General features: G+C 43.2%; 1 protein-coding gene across 1 annotated transcript; it reads left to right on the plus strand.

Annotated features, from left to right (window-relative positions):
* Positions 1-5,053: 5,053 nt before the first annotated feature.
* Positions 5,054-22,867, plus strand: LOC147448016 (cytochrome b561 and DOMON domain-containing protein At5g35735-like). The gene is made up of 2 exons (XM_086523917.1): positions 5,054-6,303; positions 21,846-22,867. Exons 1-2 carry the CDS (start codon positions 5,886-5,888, stop codon positions 22,559-22,561), a joined length of 1,134 nt encoding a protein of 377 aa, XP_086380043.1. The 5' UTR covers positions 5,054-5,885; the 3' UTR covers positions 22,562-22,867.

Below are 22,867 nucleotides of genomic sequence, written 5' to 3' on the forward strand. Positions count from 1 at the left end.
GCTCTTCTCTTCTTGTGTAAACCCTTGGGGGTTCCTTTCGCCTATAAAAGGCGACCTCTTCTTCCTTGAAAACTATTTAATCTTTTCAAGCCATTGATGAGAGGAATTCATGAGTAAGTGAGAGTAGTAATGCCTAATTGTACTTAGCCATAAACATAAGCCTAAGCCTACACTTACTCCTAGAGGAAGACTAGCCATTTTTGTAAGCTAACCTTGGAAGATAAGCTCTAATCAAACAAGAACTTGAAATTGGTGCATCAATTTAGGCTTGAAGTCTTCCCTTTTCTTCTCTCTCCATAAAAAATGGTGAATAATTCCCGAAAGGTTTGTCAAGTAAGATGTGTTCTACTTTGAATTTTGTTGATTTCTTGTTGTTTTCTTTTTCACCTCTAATCCAATATATATCTAATATCATCTCCCTCTCTAACCAAACCTATCTCTTCACTCTTAGAAATTCATTCTCTCTACAAATTCTAACTTCTCCTTGGTATATCTCTCCCCGTAGTATTCTTATTGCTTATAGAGAAGAATAGGGCTTGGGAGGGAAATTCTCTTCTCTTCTCTTCTCTCATATCTACATTTTGCACATACTAGAGTTATCCTAATGAATAATCCACATGATGAGAATTTTTATCACTTCCACTCTGTGTGATCTATTAGAATTAACGTATGGATTAGCCGTAAAATACACTTTAAATAACATATAGTGTTTCTCTTTGGCCCAAAAAGGCTCAATGAAATACTTATTTCACCGGATCCCATCATACTACCTCTTATACACTATAACTTTTCTTTTGACGTAAGTGTGGTTATCTTGCTATGAACCAAGAGGATTTGTACACACAATTAATCCCAATTACTAGACAAAACATATATATTATGGTAAGCACAAAACTACAATTCCAAAGAACAATTCGCAGCCTGTTTGGTCGGCAAAGATTGAACACCATTAACTCATCTATTAACCCTTTCATATTATCCATCATACGATATGACCATAGCTTTGATGTTTTCATCATTGTGTTGTTTTTATATTCTCTTTTGTGTTCTTTCTTTGTGTGTGTGAGTGCAAGAGAGAAAGAGTGCGGCTTCTTTGATTGCACTTCCTTCCAAACCCTAGATTTCACGGCATCTATGGTTTAACTCCTTCATATAGTTTTTTTTTGAGTTATCTCACAAACACTCACAACCAAAAGCCCGGTGCTTTCCTAGCAAGACCACAAACTTCTCAACAACGTGTGAAGGAGAGTGTAAAAAGGGGAATGAGGGAGAAAGCGCAATTGAGAGAGGTAGAGGAAGGGAAAGGGTGGGTGAGGGAGACCATGAGTGAGAGAAGGTCAGAGAGAGCACGAGTGAGTTTTGGGGTAAAGGCGGTGTGTCTCTTACCTCGGTCCGATGTGCCAGAGGCGTCCAACCATCCATCACTTGTACACACCTTATTCTTTATCAAATAGAAGCATAAGGGGCTTTCTCTCACACATTGTGGTGAGATGCTCCACCCACATCCTATGTTCTCTCTCTCTCTCTCTCTCTCTCTCTCTCTCTCTCTCTCTCTCTCTCTCTCTCTCTCTCTCTCTCCCCCGGCACACACCATGCATTTGAGCACTCACAATTGGTATCCGAGCGCACGACAATCGTGGAGAGCACGACGATGGTGAGAACTTCAAAGCGATAGCTTGCTCGCTCTTGGCAGTGGAGGGATCAAGAAAGCTTGGAAGTTTTGTGAGAATGGAATGGGAGCTTTTGAGATTAGTTGAGAGTGATGTATGCTCTTGTGGAAGCTGAAAAAAGTGTGGGGAATATAGTGTGTAGGTGAAGGTGTTGCCCTAAAAATTGTGTACGCCTGTAGTATTGTTTTCAAATTTGTTTTCCTCTTGTATAAGGCAAATCTGAAAATTTTGATCATAGACTCCCTCCATTTTAACGTGGTTTACAACTTTGTAGAAGAAACTTTTTGCAAATTCCTCACTATTTTGTTGATATTCAACAAAATCTGACTGCATGTAGAAAATTTCAGGTTTTGTCTTTTCATATAGTGTGCAAATTTGATACACTTTTGGAAGCACGACAGGTGCTCAAAGTTGGGTGCATAAAATTTGAGCTAAAAATGCAATTTTAGCTTGTGCAGAGCTTCTGGCTGGAAGCACGAGAGGTGCTCGAAGTTGGGTGAAAAAAATTTAAGCTAAAGGTGCAATTTTAAGTTGTAGAGAGCTTGTGGTTTAAGGGTTTTTTGGTAGATTTCGGTAAAGAATCACGGAGGCATGTACACACATCGAAGCAGTCTCTTGAGACGCGATTTTCCAAGTGCACAAGTGGAGGTTTTTTTCACAAATTTTCACAAGATAGTTTGGCAACGATTTTGTGCTTTGGTTCATGATCTTTGCAAATGGATTTGCATATGGTTATGGTGCATGGTTGATGCCCATTGTACATGCATTTTGACGAGCACTTTTTAGTGCTAGTGAGCTCTCTTGAGAGCATTGTTTTTCACATTGATCAATTTTTTGGATTGCATCTCTTTGGTGCTTGTTTATGAGCGGACACTCCATCAATGTATGCTGAGTGTGGCTTGCCATTGTATGTCACATTGTGGAGCCATTTTGGCATTTCCACTCATTGGCATTGAGTAGTGGTTTGGTTTATGGTTTTGAGTCCTCTTTTGGAGACTATAGCGGTCGAGGTTTACTCCCATTTTGCCATGCTTTTGGTTGACAAATTTTGGTCAATTTATATTGGTCAAAATCTTCTCCCACTTTGGCATCTTGGCTGCGGTTTTATGGTTGAGATTTGCATTGATATTTTTCTCATTTTGCAAGGGAGACTCTGTCTAATTTTACCTAGATTTCTCCCACACAGTTTTGGTTTGATTGCCATACACTTTTTGTGGTCATTGTATTGAGACAATGATTCTCTCTTGTTGTGCTCAACTTTGCTCCCACATTGACGAGTATATGGTTGTTTTTGAACACGGATTGGTGTTCTTGTGTCCACTCTTGCAAGAGTGAGAATTGTGTATGCTTGCAGTGGCTACATGTAAACTTAGGGATGCACTATTTTTGATCGACGACTATTCAGATCGTGAGTCTAGTGCATTTAGTTTACAGGTAGTCATTGGTTACAGATTCCATGTACTTTTGGCAGTTGAAACTTGAATCAGTGTGACGATTGTAGAGCACAATGTGGTTATATTACTATGGGAGATTTTATGTGTTGATGCGCTTGAGCACTATGAGTGCTGGTCAGCTCTTTTGAAAGTGTTTTCTCCCCATTGGGATCTCCGTGATACACTCCTCTTTGGCATTGGTTTATGCACATTGCCCTTGCACATGTTGTAGAGCCATAGCTCTTGTTTCTCCTACTTTGACCTTGTTTTGGTGATAGTGGTAGAGTTGATCTCCCAATTTGACATTTACTTATGACAGTTGACACGTGTAACAGTTTTGAGTCTATGATAATGACTCATGTGAGACTGTGGTCTCATTTGTGTCGACACTTGAGATGTTGGCATTGTGGTCACACTTGGCACATTCGATGTCGTTGCTTTAGACGCATGAGGTAGCATCGTAGATGTATGCAAGATGCATATGCAATTTTAACACAAGTTAGAGAGACATGTGCAATGACGATATATGCCAGTGATGGTGATGTGATGCTTGCCTCGAGTATACCTCTCACAGATATGTCTATAGATGGCACACTTTCTCCATAGTGGTTATTAGATGTCGATATTGCTTTCCACGTCACACCACGTTACCATAGAGGTCATCAATGCTGGGCGGACTAGGGTGTGATTTGTGGTGCGATGCAGGCATCTATGTGGGTAAAAGGAGTAGCTCCATGGTTTACAAAATAAGCTAGGATTAACTCCAAACACATAATTAATGGGGACCTTTTATTAGTCTTTTATCATCACGAGGTCACAAACCTTGCTTCTTTGGTTTCAAGAGGCTTCGTTTTGGAGGTGGGATGCTACACATGAAGGGTGGCTCTACATGAGGACATGGATGAAGATTGGCGTTGTACATTAAAGTCTGAAAATGTGTAGGGCCTTAGCTTGCCAAACAATCCACAAGGATTTGCTGTTTACACATGTATGCAAAAAATGAAAAAAAAACTTTTGTTACAAATCTTCAAGACTTTCATAGAATATTCTATTTTTTAAGGATGCACCCAATCTCACAATTTGGGTGCCCAAATGGCTAACAAATATAACCTAGTGGTTATTACGTCACTGAAGACAACATACATTACGACTAACAAATAACATTGAATTTCATTTATCACAATGGCAGGTTGTAGTTCAAAAAAAGTTTATTGTACGATTTACAACATTGTCGAGGTCCACGGAGATTCCTTGCTATTGTGTGTGCACTGTTCCAATTGGGGAACAATGAACCCAAGGGAGAGGGCAACAATGAACCCAAGGAGGGCTCTAGGTTGATGGGGTGGTGACTCCTCCCCTTTAAGTGCCATGGGTTCCCAAAGCATGGGATCAATGGTCCCAATTGAAAGGCGGGATGGCGATCGATCTGGATAGTTGATCAATTAAATTTAAACTTGGGATTCCGAGTTTAAATTTCAGAAAACTAACCTCGAGAGGTCAACCACGTGGACCTGTGGAGATCTAATCTCGGAACATCTTGCTTCCCCAACAACCAGGTTTTAAACCCTCACCATCAGCTTGAGGGGCACACGCCTTGACCAACATGCCCGCTGCGCCTCTTTGAAATAGATGTGATTTCACATCTATTTGAAGGTAAACTTGAGATCTCGACATAAACACTAAACTCGAAATCTCGAGTTTAGTTTTTGTGAACCCCACCATAAAAACTAAACTCGAAATCTCGAGTTTAGTTTTTACCTGTCGACGACCAAGATCTACGTGTCCTTGTGATTTTGCACAAAAGCCATTGATCCCATGGTTAGGACCTCGTAGCACTTAAAGCCGAGGGTGGTGACTCCACCCTTATGCTCGAGTCCAAACATACCAAATATTTTAAAAGGTAGGCACTAGAACTTTGCAAGATCTGAAGCAAAGGAGTAGGTAGAGTGGAGGAAGGGCCGGCAGCCCCCGCAGGGGACGTGCTTCACAACACACACAAAAGCTAGTACAGAAGAGGACATGTACATGATTTGAGTATATGCTAGCCTACATATTAGCTTAACCTGTGGGACCTTTCTAATCATGGAACGCGTCTTCCGTGGACCAGCAGCTCCTTCACTGAGAGAGCTGTGAGAGCTCTCGTCAAGGAAGGTGGGATCGACACGCAGAGAGAGAGAGAGAGCGAGAGAGAGAGAGAGAGAGGAAAGCCCGTCAGTCTCACGAGCTCAATTTTTTAAGTGTGCGCGCGCGAAGAGAGAGAGCGCCCGTTAGCCAGCCTGAGCCAGGAGATCTAGCTGAGAGAGAGAGAGAGAGAGAGAGAGAGAGAGAGAGAGAGAACTCAAGCAAGGTGGGCGTCCTCTGGCTTGCGAGTGTATGTGTGTGACATTGCCGTGTATACAGAGAGAGAGAGAGAGAGAGAGAGAGAGAGAGAGAGAGAGAGAGCGCTTCGCACGACACGGAACTTGGAAGGAATCGACGTTGCAGATTTAAATTCAATAAACAAGCAGGAAACTTAGTCGCCACATGATAAGGCTTCGATCATCATCAAGCATGCGCGCGGCGGTCAAAGCGAATGCCCGAGGGACCTCTGCAAGCTTAAACATTTGATATTGGGAAGCAGAGAAAGAGCAAGAGGCAAAAAAAGAAAAACAGGGGATTCAGATTACTAGAGCAGAAATAGCGGATTCAGATTAGTAGCAAGACCTTATCGAACAGGAGATTCAAAAGAAAAGGGGATTTACAGCAAGCAAGAAGCTTGTGCGGGGTGCCCTGTCGACTCGGCATGGCCTCTTTCCGCATATTGGCCGTTGTTCTTGCCGTTGCCACTTTTTCCTATGCATGCAGAGCCCAGGAGTGCAATACTCTGTTCACATTCAATGGATCCGCCGTCAATTTCACCAAGTGCTCCGCCCTCCCGCAGCAGAGCGCCAGTTTAGCATGGACTTTCTATGAGAACAACTCAACCCTTCTTGTTGGATTTGCAGGGACGGCACCCAGCTCATCAGGTTGGGTTGGATGGGGCATCAACCCCACAGCTCAGGCCAGCATGGTAGGTTCTAGTACGCTCATTGCCTTTTCTGCAACTAATGGAAGCAATGTTCTTCCATACAAGCTTACTCAGGATGTGAAAGACGTGAACGTGGGACTTGCATGTAGTCCTATTGACCTTATCATTGAATCCAGTGCTGTGGAGATCCAAGGTCAGTTTTTTTCCCTGCTATAAAAGAATTCATTGTGGCTTGCATGCTGCATGACTCTAGTGAAATATTTTCGTAGCAGTTGTTTGTGTAATGATATGCATGGTAACAGGATTCTTTGAGATGCTTTTGATTAGTCTACCTACCAATGTGGGCCCTTTCTTTTTCTGGAAAATTGAATAGCTTGCACTATCGATATATTCATAAAATTAAATAGATATATATCAAAATGATATATATCTCCTAATGACTTAAAAAAAAATATCACTACCTACATAGTGCAAGTAGGAAAAGCTAAAGGGAAAATAAAGAAGAAAAACACAAATGTATCAATGTGCACTCGACTACCTCTTTATATGGAGACGAAAAGTCTTTTGACTTTCCACTTTTCGTGGGTCTTTTCATTTCCTAAACTCACGCTTCACTTACGCATTGAAGATGTTTTGAAAGGATTTTTACATTTATGAGATTGGGGAGACCTAATCAAGTTCTGAGAAAATTAAAGTGAAGATGAACATGCCGTTCCAATTGTAGTAGGTGAACAGAAAGCGTGACTTGAAGCAGGCTAATTTTGTGCCATAAATGTTTGCATGTTGCTAATCAGATTATCAGTACATTAAAGTTTATGAATGATGGCTGTTTCTAAGAAACCGTTAAGTTATACATCTAGATGATTTATTTTGAACTAGTGTGAATACCATTAGTCTATACCTTGCACTTTCCTTTTAAGGGTGAATCTGGGCTTATCCTGGGTTCATCTAGGTAACATGACTACGACAAATCAAAGCTCATTACATGGTTTATGAATGATGTCTTTTCTAAGAAACAAATAAACTATTGTATGAGTTATTTCCATGTTTTGGGCGTGGCCCTCCTGTTACTATTTGTAGTCATAACTTGTGTTTTATACATCTGTTTTGAATTCTCAAACTAGTGTGAGTATCAATTGATGGTTAAAGCTTTAACATAACTAGGACAAAATGACCTCATTATTTCAACAGTGAATTCTATGTGCTATTCACTATGTGCTGGCTAGTCTATAAAACATAAGTATAAACTGATCAAAATTGACACAGTGAAAAATCAAAATGTTGGAAAAACTGGAATTTGGTCTCAAGCTTGACGCAACTTGGGATAAAAAAGCTGTGGCTTTTACAATTTCTGGTCATGCTAAGGCTGAGCGCCCATTTTCACTAGCTGAAACTGCAAACATATGTAGAGAACCTTATCAGAGAGAGGTTTGCATTTCTGCATGCTACAAAATCACCTTGTGTGATCATAGCAAGATACACTGCATCTTATTTGCATCATTTTGGGTGTGACGAGCCCAACCTAGTGAGCACTTACCTCTCACTTTTTTTTTTTTTGCATGGAGCTGTACATTGTGTACAAGCGACCTCTAGGGATGCTCAATGAAGCTGATCTCCCAGAGAGAGTACAAAGTGAAGGAGTGTGGGGTGTGTGCCAGCTATACATCAAGGTGGCATATAGGATGACGTGTGGTTTGTTTTAATCTTTTTTTGTTCAGAAACAAATAAGATAATTTAGTTTTTTCTTTATCCATTTCCTTATCCCCCTTACTTTTGTGTTTTTGTGAGTGTTTTAGTGTGTCTTATAATTCATAAGTTCAGACTTTTCGAACCTTATGAAGGTATATATCGGATGAATTTAATATGAACCACTGTGGAGGTGCATAATACTATGGAATGTCTCCCTAATCCAAGCTGAAAAATAATGAGAAATAAGCCTATCACAAACGGGAGCACATAACAATATAAAATATATTCGGATAATTACAATTCATCACTTAATACTAAAGCCAGAGTATATAGAGAGAAATAGATAAAGGGAGAGAGATAGAGAGTGAGAAGATCGACACAATACTGGTGACCAGAAGATGGGCTGGTCCCCCCCGTAGTAGTATCTTTGTTACTGAGGAGAAGTCTATACAAGCACTTGAACCGAACATATTACCACGTTCGTTCTAGAATAAGAATTGATGGTTCTTGGAAGCCTCAGCCTTCGATTCCTAGGGCAAAACCCTATTCCAAGGAACTTCCGTTCCTTATTCCAATTCCTCGAGAATCAAGGTTCTCGCCTCTGGATCTCACCTTCCAGACTCAGGGCTTGGCATCCATGCAACTCTTTTCCGACTCTGTTCCCAAAGACCTCTTCCTGCAGAATAACTCTGCTTTCCCCCATCCCTTGGGAATTTCAACTTCCGGATCACATCTTGAGAGTCTACCACTCTCGGATCCGTGGATCTACTTCCCAAACTCGGGTACGGAACCCTTGGGTTGATCTAGTTCCTCTGAGCGCTTTTATCCTGCAGAGGCTCGTGCCTTCCTCTGCTCCTACTCCCTACAAAGAGTAAGTACACCTGCAATCAAATACTTAGAGATCATAACATGAAAATCGTTACCTTCACAATCTCGACGCTCGAAACGCAGCTCAGTTCTCGAAAAGCAATTCCCTGGAAGAGATCTCTACATAAAAAATCCTCTCTTCCAATCCTACACACAAAAGAGGTGTGTTCTTGGGTTCCTTCTCGTAAATCAGCCCCGTTTACAACGTTTATGGGCTGAAAACAGAGAAAAACAGCAACTTGTTGTGATGGAAACACGCTCCGTAGGCACTTCTTCGCGAGGGAACTCACGCACTGGGTCTTGGCGACATCGGGTACACTTGGGACAGTCATGGGGATCATCGGCAAACGTCTTCTTTGCGGGTGAACTCTGCAGGCAGCATCTCCTTCTTGCAAAAACTGATCCTCCTCTCTGAGTGAGGGCATGTGATGCTTTTATAGCTCCTGGCCACGGGCACGAATAGCTGCTCGCGTAGAATCGCGGTCGTTCTTTTTAATAATAATTTTTTTATAATTTTTATTTTTTTAACCGATGTTCTTCTAGAAAAAGAGAGAGAGAAAAGGTTGGCTGATCTCTTTTATCAGATGGCTGTCCACTTAATAAGTGGGCGGCCGGCATATTTTAAAAATAGTCTGAATCTGCCCAAAAAACTCAATAAAACCTTATAAGTTAAAAACAATGCTTTCACAACACTTCCCATGCGTCCCTGGATGCAATCACATGCACAGTTGCAATGCAGACATAGACTTCCTCGCGGGAAAGCATCTGCTTTTCCAAAAAGCAATCCCGCTTTCTCAGAAAGCATCTGTTTTTCCTCAAAGTTTCCTCTGAACCCATCTTCATTCAAGTGCTTGCTTTTCCTTGTGCACAATTCTAACACAGTTCGGAATTTCCTCTTGACTATGGATATTCCCTTTCCGATGCACCCGTCACCCACCTTGTGACGCATCAAGAATACCCATCACCTAGTCCTTTCCTACCTAACTTACGGTACAATCTCCTTCACGATGCTCTATGTCACCCATCCTATGACGCATCAAAGATGTCCGTTCCTGGATGGTCGGATACTTCTTCCCGATGCTCCCTATCACCCATCCGATGTGACGCATCAGAAGTACCCGTTCCTGGTGGCCTTACAGATATTCCCGTTCACAGTGCTCTCGTCATTACTCTGAATGACGCACTAGGAATACTCTGTACTCGGATGTCTCCAGTGAGAAAAACCCTCACACTTAAAATTCCAATAATTCAGTTAGAATTATTTTTCCTGGTGTTCCAAGCGAGAAAACCCTCACTTATAAATCCAATAATTCATTTAGAATTATTTTTCTGTCACATAAAGCCAATTTAGCAACAAAGCCCATAGTCTGAGAAAGGAAATTTTACTAGTATTCTGTGTACACGAGGCTACTAGGGATATTCAATGGAGTTGACCTTCGAGAGGCAATTCAAAATTGTAGGAGTGGAGTGTGATCGGTTATCCTCTTGATTGGGTATCCATATCGGTCTCTGTACGTGCCTGGTGAAGCCCTAGACAATACTCTCTAGGGCCATGGTTTTCCAACAACATGTAATCGTCAAAGTCATCAGCTCTAGTACCTTTGCCATTGGAATCCGCACATGCACCTAGAGCTCCTAAGGTGACCGTGTCAAGAAAAAATAGATTTTCTTCCAGAAAAGGTGATGCCTTTGTAAGCGCCCCAAGCTCCGTAGCTAGTGCTGAACTCGCTTCCACTCTTCTTTTTTAATGAGATGTTGACTGTTTGTAAGATTTGGTTCCTTCTTAGCGTTGGATGTCTTTACTTTGGTCTTCATGGGGTCCTTGGACTTTGGATTGATATCACCTCTCCTCTGCCGATACACTATATCCATCGATGACGCCTTCATATGTTTGGCATAGAGCGGATCGTGATAATACACGAGAAGATACTACGTAAGAAATTGGATGGTGCATAAATCTTGTTACCGCTTCTCATTTTGAGGCTCCTTGTCATTTGCAATTGATTCAAGCTTCCCTATCCGTTGGCCCTCCTTATCTGACATTATCTGCTCCTTGTGCACCGATGCTTCTTTTTGAGCTTTCTTATTTTTCAAATTAAGCTTCCCCTTTCACATTTTTGTGCCGTTTTGCGGGCACGGGGTGAAAGACTAGTATCTTGATGCATTTTGGGGTTTTGATTATCTTATGGTTTATACTTGGATTCTGCATTGACATCAAATTGAATGAATGAATTTTAAAATGTGGGTTTGGGCCATTAAGTGTGGTTTTGATGCTTGTGAGCTAGGATGTACAGAAGTTGCTGAAGTGTTGATTTGTGAGTTGAATATATAGTGCTTGAACTGCTTTGCATTCCTGTCTTTACGGCTCACCAATCGGAGTCGAACGGGGGTAGTTTAAGGTTTTTTGAGGGTCGGATGTGCAATGTTTGGACCGGCCTCGAGATGCATGTGGGTGAGTTAACTTAAATTCTCCAGGGTTTTGTTTGATAGTCTTTGACACAAGCTTCAATGTCACGTGCGCACTTCACTTGCGCCACGTGGACACGCTTCTGCCATAGTCTAGCATGAGTCTTAGCTTAGGACTGAGCCTGGCACCTTTGTGAGCCTCTAGCAAGACGTGCATGTCCAAGCCAATCACACTTGCATACCCTCTCTTGCACAAGAACAGCTATTTCATCATGCAGGCATTTTACCGCGCGAAGCACCGCTTATAAGTCATTTTATTAAAAGTGACTTTTGGAATTCTTTTTGTAAGTTTGTTGGAAAAGTAGGTTGGGCAAATTGCTAAAGATACATTAAAGAAACCCATTATTGGGCACTCAGTAGAAGCAGAAGAAGCAGGGACACAAGGAGGCAGGCACCCAGCAGTCAGGCAGCACCTCAGCAGGAGCCCTAGCGTTTTCTCAAGAAGAAGAAGGCCCAGATCAGCCTTGCGTTTTCAGTTTTCAGCCTTGACGTCGTCATCGTTGACACCATTGTCGTCATCAACATCGTCATTATCATCGTAGTCCCTATCTTGACGACGACACCTTCGTCATCGTCATCGCAGATCCCTATCTTGACGACGACACCTTCGTCATCGTCAACGCAGTCCCGGACTTGACGACGACACCATCGTCGTCACCATCGTCGTCGACATAGATTAGCAAAACCAGTCGTCGACATCATCATCTTCGACATAGACTCCGTCGTCGACATCACCGTCTTCGACACAGAACCGTCGTCGACTTCACCGTCTTCGACACAGTACCGTCGTCGACTTCATCTTCGACACAGACCTCGTCCTCGACCTCCCTGTCTTCGACGTAGAACCCGCAGTACCCGTCGTTGACATCATCGTCTTCGACATAGAACCTCAGTACACCTTTAGTACCTTAGTACCCAGTACCCAACATCAGTAGTGTCAGTGCATCTTAGCATTTAGTCATTGTAGCAGCATTGTTCAAGAATAAAAAAAGTACTTGCTTTGGCAACAGAGCAAGGGGGCCCTTGAGGGTTGGGACCCGACATCCTTGTGTCGTCTCTTTTTTCTCTCTCATCATCTCTCTTTCTTTCAGTTCAATTCAGTTCTTTCAAGTGAAGTAAAGTGTCCCTTATGTTTGTGTGCGGGGTACTAGATCCGAGCAAAATCCTTATTCTCTTCTGCTGCACCTGACATGCCAGGTCTGCTTTACAACACTCAAATCAGACTTCATTTGAACAAGTTATGCTCATTACAATCGAATATGAAACAGATCTGTAGTTTTTGGGTTTTATTAATTACGGCTAAGGCAATGCGTGGAGTGCAGGTTAATGATTTGCAACTATATTGATGCTTGAGTTGAACGAAAGCTGCTCAGGAGCTTGCAGGTCTTTATTGCACCCCGTTCAAGCGCCAAATGTGGAAGTTGTGGGAAAATCATTACTTATGGTTAGTTTTGGCGTTGGTTTTGAGAGCTTCAAAAGAGCGGCCAATTTGTGGACCTACTGTCACAAATGCGGGCACCACGTGCCAATAGAAAAGAACAGACTGAACAGACTTTTAGCACTTCAATAACAACTGTTCAATAACAACTGAATTGAGAGAGAAAGAGAGAGAGACGACACGCGACACGGAGTGGCGAAATTCCACCCCAGAGAGTATTGGCCCCAAACCTTGGCGCCCCTTTCGGTATTTCTTTATATTACTGCTGATTCGCAAAGTACAACAGCCGGGGAGCACCTCCTCTGCAATCTGCGCGCTGTAGAGTGCCAGAGAGGGCCCCCAAGGCTCATATTTAAAGGCCCAAAGCCTAAAAGCATCAAATATGAAAAGCTGACTCCAAAAAATCACTTTCCTAAAATTTCGGAATTTCCCTAAAAATCCGCCGCGAATTCCGGGACGTCCGTACAAGTGCCACATCATCATATTTTGATGTGCAAAGTCTTTTCAGTGTGTTCTGCTTTATTTTTAATGCCTTTATGCCACTTGTGACCCCATCGGACGGGATCCCCATAAGTTGGTAGGACTTCTTCTTCTGTTGCTTGTTCTTCTTAGGGTTTCTAGAATTAGGGTTTGCAGGTTTTAGGGTTAGGGTTTCTAGAATTAGGGTTCAGCAGTTAGGGTTTCTGGCAGAAATTAGGATTTGCAGGTTTTAGGGTTAGGGTTTCCAGAATTAGGGTTTCAACAATTAGGGTTACCACGTCCTCACTCTGTGACACTTCTTCTATTGCTTCTTAGGGTTTAGGTCCCTCGGCCGGCATCTATAAGTTGGCTCCATTCTTTAGGCTTTGACACGTCAGCAGTTTGTTACATCTCCCCTTATTGAAAGAGAGTAATCGTCCGCGATTACAGCATATCTGCAAAACAACTCAAGTTAGCTCAAAAATTTCCGAGGGACATTCCGAGGGACAATTAATTTGCTCTTTTTATGAAGGAGTTAGCTTCTCCTTTCGGCTGTTTTGATCAAGGAGTTAGCTTCTCCTTTCGACTGTTTTGATCAAGGAGTTAGCTTCTCCTTTCCGCTCTTTTGATCAAGGAGTTAGCTTCTCCTTCGGCTGTTTTGATCAAGGAGTTAGCTTCTCCTTTCGTCTAGATTGGAACTCTTGATATTCCGGCGTAGTAAAATTAGCCATCACACCCAGACCGTACTGATCTTCCACGGGTGTCTTGATGCACTAAAATTACACACCCAGGCAATCTCATCCAATTAGGAATATTCAGTAATTGACACATCACAATGCAACACAAATGCTCACATATGCATGTTACAAGACACAACAAGCAGCGCCGCTGAGCACTCCTCCGAGACAAACGGTCTGCGGTATGAAGCTACTCAATGACTACCTCGTCACCCCCCCCGCAAATAACCTAAGAAGGTCCGGGCCATGAGCTCAGAGGACCACTGTCACAAATGCGGGCACCACGTGCCAATAGAAAAGAACAGACTGAACAGACTTTTAGCACTTCAATAACAACTGTTCAATAACAACTGAATTGAGAGAGAGAGAGAGAGACGACACGCGACACGGAGTGGCGAAATTCCACCCCAGAGAGTATTGGCCCCAAACCTTGGCGCCCCTTTCGGTATTTCTTTATATTACTGCTGATTCGCAAAGTACAATAGCCGGGGAGCACCTCCTCTGCAATCTGCGCGCTGAAGAGTGCCAGAGAGGGCCCCCAAGGCTCATATTTAAAGGCCCAAAGCCTAAAAGCATCAAATATGAAAAGCTGACTCCAAAAAATCACTTTCCTAAAATTTCGGGATTTCCCTAAAAATCCGCCGCGAATTCCGGGACGTCCGTACAAGTGCCACATCATCATATTTTGATGTGCAAAGTCTTTTCAGTGTGTTCTGCTTTATTTTTAATGCCTTTATGCCACTTGGGACCCCATCGGACGGGATCCCCTCAAGTTGGTAGGACTTCTTCTTCTGTTGCTTGTTCTTCTTAGGGTTTCTAGAATTAGGGTTTGCAGGTTTTAGGGTTAGGGTTTCCAGAATTAGGGTTCAGCAGTTAGGGTTTTTGGCAGAAATTAGGATTTGCAGGTTTTAGGGTTAGGGTTTCCAGAATTAGGGTTTCAGCAATTAGGGTTACCACGTCCTCACTCTGTGACACTTCTTCTACTGCTTCTTAGGGTTTAGGCCCCTCGGCCGGCATCTGTAAGTTGGCTCCATTCTTTAGGCTTTGACACGTCAGCAGTTTGTTACACCTAAGATGATGTTTAGGTTGTGGAAGGCTTACTCGAAAAGTTGACGAGATTTACTGCACCTTTTGGGCCCTAGAAGAGAAGTTTGTGAGCAAAACAAATCCTATTTTTTGTGCTAGTGTGAGGAACTTTGGAGCTCCAAAGGGCAAGATTATTAAAAGTTGCCACATGGCGACACTAATAACCCATATTCCAATTGGAGAGGATACTCACGGTATGCATATATATAGCTAGTGAGCATGCTTATTGGTAACTTAAGGGGGAGTGATAGAGAGCTCTCAGCACTCTGTGGCTATGGCTTCTTGCAAGTTGGCGTTGTGTATTGGCCATGCTGGAGGCGACGCGGTCGTTGGCGGTGATTGGCATTGTTACTATTGCTGGTGGTGTCGCTTGTCAGGTGACAACTAGTAACTTTATTTGTTGGTTTCTCTCCCTTGATTTTATTTAATTTTGGAGACCCTCTTTTTGAAATCACAAATGCCCGGACATTGCATGGCCATTTGTGAAACGGTCGATCTCGCAAGAGTCAAGGCCGGACAGCCATGAGATGGTTCGGTCGATTGGCACTGAAATCTGACTAGTAAGAGGGTGGCTAGGCTCATTTAAAGTCATTCAGGTCCCTCCGCAAGACCTCACAAGTTGGTGGGTAGTAGGAAATTAACTCAAAACTGGACACTTGGCAGTTTGTGAGCCACCTGCAAGGACACCTCAGCAAGGGGAGTGCCCAAAATCAATTTCAGCAAGAGAAGAGACTGATTTGAGTTCATTGTGACTTACTCTGTGTATGAGTAGTGGGTGCAGGTGATTACAGCTTTAATGGAAAGCTTGCCTTCTCCTCTGTCTTATGTAGCACAATGATTCTGCTCTTGTGCACCTCTCCCCCGTGTTGAGTACATAACCGTGGTGCCCAACTCAAGGGCTTTTCATTTGTATGTACAATTGTGGGGAAATTATGGTTGATTGTCGAGGCAAGAGCCTCTTGCTCAGGTACCAGATTAGCTAACTACTAATTCAAAGTAGGTATAGGTTGATTTAGAGAGATTTCTTGCAAGAAATTTGGTATAAATCAAAGGGCAAGTAGCTCTACAGATGCAGAGCTACCCATAAGTGCGTTTGGCACGCAAATTGGAGTTGAAAATAGAGAATTACAACTTGCTGCATTTTTTGCAAGTTTAGGGTTTTGACCCTTTTTGATGCCTAAATGTTAGGTGGAGCGGAATGAACGCTTTGCTCAAGATGAGTGCTCGGAATTGTGCTCAAGGTTCCTTTTTGTTCTTATGGAAGGTAGAGCCTTCCGTTCCTAATGAGGGCGTGCAATGATCACGAACAAAGTGAGTGGACACTGTGCGTGCAAGTGTATGAGACTGAGAGATAGAGAGAGAAGAGAGATACGACACCAGAGACGTTGTAAAACCCTCCTCTGAAGGCCCCACTCTCGTCGGCGAGAGTGGTCTACTTATGATTGCACAAACTGGTACAAACTGAATGCATGTGACTGATGCAAGTCTAGGCTATGTCAACGACGACGACGGAGATGACGAGGCCGACCTAAGGGCTGAAATCTGCAATCTTTTATCTGCTGTCCAAAAATGCTATGGGCTGAAATCTGCTGTTGCCGAAAACGCTAAGGAAAACGCTGATTCTGCTGGTCTTTAGGGCCGAAAATTTGCATCTACTGTAGGGCTGAAACTGATGGTCTTTTATGGCTGAAAATCACCTGTTGCTCATGGCACAAAGCTGAAAACTGAAGCTTCTCTATATTGGACCAAAAACGCTAGCATGGAAAATCTGATGGCGATGGGACTTTGCAAAAACGCTAGGCTTGGACTTGCTTGGCGATGATGCCTTGTTGCAGAAAACGCTATGGACTGGGACTTGCTGGCGATGATGCAAATGCTGAAAACGCCAATGTCTGGAGTCTGTTGATGAGGGCGATGACCTCCTGCTGAAAACGCTAGGGATGACTCTTGTTTGGAGGGGAAACCACCAAGGTTCTTGCTTGAGAAGTTGCCTGTTGAGCTTGGCTCCTGTTGCCTCTTCTGCCATTTAGTGCTAGCCTAGGTTTGCGTATATACAAATTTACTCAATTTTGCCCTACCTACTTTCCAACAAAAGTCACTTAAAAATAATAAGTGAAGAATGTCAAAAATAGGTAAAATAGGCTAAATGCACTTGAAAATTCCCCTTAAGGATTTTGATGGGAATTCTTATGATCATGCTGTGTGCAACCAGAGGATATGCATCTATACTAAGTGACTGGGCATGCACGGTCTACGAATAGACTCACAAAAGTGTCAGATCACTTCTAACTTCTAATCTAGACTCATTGGACTGACTGAACCCTTGTCGTGCTGTAGCTTGTCCATGGACACGTAGGGTTGGATGTGTCACGTGACACTGAAGGTCCCAAGAGCTTTGGGGAAGCTAGGAAACTGTCACAAACAGGTGTTCTGGTGCATTTTAGAGGTTAAAAACAGAGAATTCAGTGTGTTGTATTTTCTCGCCATAATGCGCATGGAAAGTCACGTATTACATGGGGGTTTTGTCTGTGAAGCCTTCTATTGTCGTTATGTTACCGAAGCTAGGCTAGAGTAGAGAATTTTCAGCTTAATAGAAGTGGGACAGCTCGTAGAAGATTACAAGTTTTTCTCCAAGTTCAATTTGAATAAAGAAATATTGAATAGTGAATTCCCGTTATAAGTCTTTTTGTGAAGTTACTTTGTGTCGTAAAGTATAGGTAAAGTTAAACAATGTATAGGTCGGGTGAAAGCCATCCTTTAGTAAGGCTATAGGCTTGTTTCATGGTTCCGTTGTCGGGACAATATCACTTTTTCCTCAAGAAGTGAGCCTTGGTCTGTTTCGGGCGAAGACACAAAGTACAGGAACTTCGAATTACACAATGGCTGACCGGACATATGACACTAGAGAAGTGGGTTCCTCTTCACAGGATAGACAGGCTATTCCTCCAGTGTTATGAGGTTGGCGAAAGTTCATGGCCACCAATATCTGTACCTTTTATTGATGTGAATGCACCACAAGCTCAAGGGATAATGACTAGGCAACTAGATGGGGATGTATTCAGGACACAATTGGTTGTTGCTGTGAATGTGTTTACTCAATTGATGTAGAATCCTAGGTTTATGGATATTCTGCAAGCTCCATCATTGTCAAAGCAGACAAGGCAACCTTCTCATCCAGCAGAGCCGTTGATGCCCAAGAGCAAGTCCCCAGTGTGACCCAGCAGGATAGGGAGCATTTGCATGTTGTGAAGTCACTTGAGGCTTCAAGGAAAACTTTTTCTGTCCATGAATAGGTGGCTAGGATGCCAATTCCTCAAGCTATTCGAGTTCAGCCAGCCACCTTTAAGCGTTCAAGTGTTGGTCTAAACGGGCATGGAACTACTTTTCAGGCTATGCATCATGTATTTTCACCACCCACGTACATCCTTGGTATTTTGGAGGTGGATTTGTGTACGGCTAGTTTTGTGCCTGGAAATCAACAATACATGCCAGGAACAATGTGCAAGGTGTGATGCCAACTCCCATGTACGGTAATATTGGCTTACAACGGGTTTCAGAGTACTTGGGGCCACTTTGGGATGCCACAAGGTAATTTTGGTATGGCTGGTTTTTCCAATCAGCAAGCAAATATGGCATTAGGATGCCAGAACGCTAATGGCCAAGTAGCAGATATGATCCCAAGAACTGTACCCGTGTTGCAAACACTTCCCTATGACACTTTGACAGTGCTTGACAAGCCGAAACCATACAAAGAAGTTGGTGCAGCTTGTTAAGTTAGACACTTTCAATGGTTTTGAAGACAAGACGAAGGCTCTTACGTTCCTCCAATAGTTTGATAATGCGTATGCAGTGGGGAATTTCACCAAGGCTTTAAAGGTCCCAAAGGTGCCACTTTCTTGAAAGAAAATGCGCGTTCATGGTGGACGACTTTGTTAATGCAAGGATAGGCACCCGCCACATGGGTTTACTCTAAACAAATGTTTGCATCTTCATGGGGTACACGGACTGCCTATAGACACGCGTTGGATGAACCGTTGGACGAACCACCCGACCATAGTCACCATCCAATAGCTCCCCTCTGTTGGGCCAAGCGTTCGAGGACTTAGGCGTGCATCTGTAAGACGGAGCGTCCCATACTACCTGGCCTCACCTCCTTGAGGTGACCTCACGCACTCCTAGCCTCACGGGCTAACCATTGGCACTCTGCCAGTGGAGGTTGATAGATACAAATGAGGCCTTAGCCTCCTCTCATAAAAGTGGCCGGCTATACTAGTCGGGTTCGGACTACATTTGCCTGGACACTGGATGGCCATCCCGACGGTGTCATAGACTAGATTCCCTCTCCTATAAGCGGGCAGGTTTAGGGTTTTGACCTAATTGATCCCTAAGACCCTAGGAGCTTCGGGGAAGCGATGGTATCACTGTACAGGTGCATTTTCGGGGCAGAAAACAGAGAATTCAGCGTGCTGCAGATTCTTGCCAGGTTTGGGAAAGTGCTCGTATGCACTGGGGAAGTCACCTTTTACATGGGGATTTTGTCTATGAAGCCTCCTACTGCGGTTACCATCCAAAATAATGCTCAAGTTATGTGATGCACAATGGCAAAGATAATTCTAACACAAGAACAATACCCTTCACCTGGTTCTTTCTACTTAAAGAATGTTTCTTGGCCCTTAATGGAATAGATAGGCATTGTAGGGAGTGCTAGGAAGAAGAGACAAACCACTTCACTGTGGGGTTCTAACCAACCTTGTCAAGGGCCCCTGCTCCATTACTAAAGTGGTGGCTACTTATATAACAACTGAATTTTCAAGGGATGGTACTTGATACTCATGCAATGATGTACCTTTGGTCCGAACTTGAAACTGATGGGTGCACGTGGAGATCTGGCTGTCCGTTCTTGTAGGCTCCAAATGTAAGCTTCAAGCCACTCCCAACTCCCAGGCACCGCTTGGGCTGTGTGAGAGTGGCTTCTAGGGCAAGTTCTAGCCTGCTTAGTGGCTGAAAACGTCCTTTCTTGGGCTGATTGCAGACTTATGATGGAGTTTTCTTTTTGGGGCTTGAGCCTTAATCGAGGCTACTTCCATGCTCTTCCCAGATAGATTTATTGGGTGAAAATCAGCAGATCAGAGGACTGACTAAGCTGTGACATAAATGTCTAAGGCTGGCTGTCATAGGTGACTGCTTTTGGCAGCAAAGAAGGCTACTATTGTAACAGGCTTGGACACCCGAGCGAGAAATCAATAGCAACGCACGAAAGAAACTGCAACAACTGAACTTGAAAAGAGACCAGAGAGGGAGGAGAATTGACGCGGGTCTCCTTCTCTATGATGCTCCCAAGCTTATCTGTGGAAGGGGGAGCCGTGGCAACGTAACTTGTCTTCTAATTCACTGATGGAAATGAATGCCTTTCCCTTGAGGGGCACATTGGTGCATATCTTATGCGGCACTACTTTGATTGGCACGAGAATGGAGTCAAGCTCCTGTCATCCTGAGCTATATGCTGAAGCTACCAGATCATAACAACATCCGACTGTGCTCTGCATAATCTTTATGCTGGCTGAGAGGGTTATGTAGCGGTACAAAAAATCTAATATAGCTGTTTGGGCATGCAAATAGGTTCACAAGGTTGTCGAGCTGGAATCCCTTAGGCTTTCTTAGGCCTACGCTTTCTTAGGCCTACAAGATCGTAGTAGCATGTGCACACAGCGTACAGAGCCCATATGCTTATTGACAGGCTCCCATTCAAAAGTACAGGAAAATGAGTTTTGCTGAAAAAGCTAGCGGTAGAGAAGCTGCTTCACGGTGTGTGGCTCTCACTCGTGTGACCAGCATGTCCATTTTCATGCTTCATAAGAGGTGCTTTTATATCCCTATATGTTTGCTGCGAAGCATGAGCACCTGTTTGCGGCGCATACACGAATTAGTTCAAGAAGTACAAATAAGAATAGGAATTTTAGAGTGGTGGAGGCATCACCCAAAGTAAACGTTGTGAAATTAGTGAGCTGCAGTGTAAATATACAGCTTAGCAACCTGAGGAGACACATATTTACACTGAGGAGTGCGTAGCCATGTTCCCGGATGCAGAGGCTGCTCTCCAAACCAAGAAACACGACGCTAACAATCCAAGCAAGCATGTCTGTGCTCATGGAGAGCAACCAGAGGATCTGTCATCATCAATGTGACCCTTCCCATGTCGAGACTGAGATTAACAATCTCAAGGACCTGATACTTGCGGAGAGGAATAGTTTCTCCCTTTCTCCCTAATTGATATGATGCTTTGATGCACAGGTAGCATTTTTGGCCTGCCCAAAAGGCAAGGCAATAGTGCTGCTTAGCCTCTTAGGCTTAATCAAAGCTCAAGTCTATTCCAACAGATTTGCTATTGGTAGAGAAATAAAACTGTCATTCATAAATTTATGCAATCCCTCAAAAGTTATTGTTTTTGTCCTCTCTCTGACCTTGGCAATTCTGATGGTTCTTATGATTTATACCTTCAATGAAGACTGAAGTTGAATATAAGGGTTTTAATAAATTTAAGACACCCAACTATGACCTAACAGGGTTGTCATTGTACGGCCGTACAGTCTCGTACAGTAAAATAGTGCATTAAAGTTTATAGTGTACGGTGTTTTGTATCGTATGGTCATACAGTCATAGAGTATATCATACTTGTACGATATGGGCACACACACTCCGTACGGAAACTTCTATGGGATGGTAAATAGTGAACTGTAAGAGGACTTGAGATAATGTTAACATTATCTCACCAGGCCAGCCTTGTGATCTTGTCACTTATTTTACCCTTTTTTGGTGAGCTACTGAAGGCTTTTATCCCTTGAATATCAACCGTTCATGACACAGTTGTTTGTACTGTGTACTGGGAAAAAAATTAGGATATAGGAGTAAATCATTTTGTGTCCCTTCAAGTGCCTATCTTTTTCTCATCAATATGCAGTTGCTTCACTTTTCAACATTCACTTGTGGTTTCAGGGACATCTATGAGCATCTTTGCAGCCTTACGACTGCCTTCAAACCAGACTACTTTAAACCATATATGGAATCGAGGATCAAGCGTTCGGTCTTTCCAGCCTCTGGAGCATGGCCTGTCACGAGAGGACCTCTCTGGATATCAAACAATTGATATGTATACAGCACAATCCTTAGGTGGAGGAAAACCCCCTCATCATAACCTCAAGCGAACACATGGAATCATCAACACTATTGCATGGGGGATTCTTCTTCCTCTTGGTGTCATCGTTGCCCGATACTTGCACCCATTCACAGAGTCTCTCTGGTTCTACATCCATGTTCCATTACAGACTTTGGGCTATCTATTGGGAGTTTTGGGTTGGGCCCTTGGAATGCGGCTTCGTGCTGTAACATCTGCAGCTCACAAGTCTCATGAGAACATAGGCATAGCTCTCTTTGTGCTTGCAACCTTACAGGTTTTCGCCCTTTTCCTTCGTCCAAACAAAGATCATAAGCTGAGAATATACTGGAATTACTATCATCACAGCATTGGATATATCATCATTTTGTTGGGTATCATCAACATCTTCAAAGGCTTGGATATTTTGAGTCCTGGAGGAAATTGGAAGTCAGGGTATGTTGGAAGCCTCATTGTAATGGCTGTGGTTGCATTGGTTCTTGAGGTGGTGATCTGGTTTCTCTATTTCAAGAAGAGAAGGGATGAAGGCTTACCGTGAGCGAGTGGGTGGATGCGGCGGTTATGCATACACACCACGGTTCGTGTATCATGATGGTTGCACATACCTTGCAACCTCTCATAGCTCATTTGAATCTTCTTCTCCTCTGAGGAGAAAGTTTGCCGTGGTCATGCAGGTAGCACAGCTCTCGTACATACACACCTTCCCTTTTACATGTCTTTGTATGTAGGGAGCAGGTTTTGCAGCTCGGTGAATATGTCACCAAAAAGGGATGTAACATACAGAGTTTGTGAAACTTTTTTCTTGTTTTTCTTAGATTCATTCTATTACATTATATTTTCTTCT

Source organism: Adiantum capillus-veneris, chromosome 11 (genome assembly GCF_014529385.1).
Source record: "Adiantum capillus-veneris isolate H3 chromosome 11, ASM1452938v2, whole genome shotgun sequence".
NCBI classification, from domain to species: Eukaryota; Viridiplantae; Streptophyta; class Polypodiopsida; order Polypodiales; family Pteridaceae; genus Adiantum; species Adiantum capillus-veneris.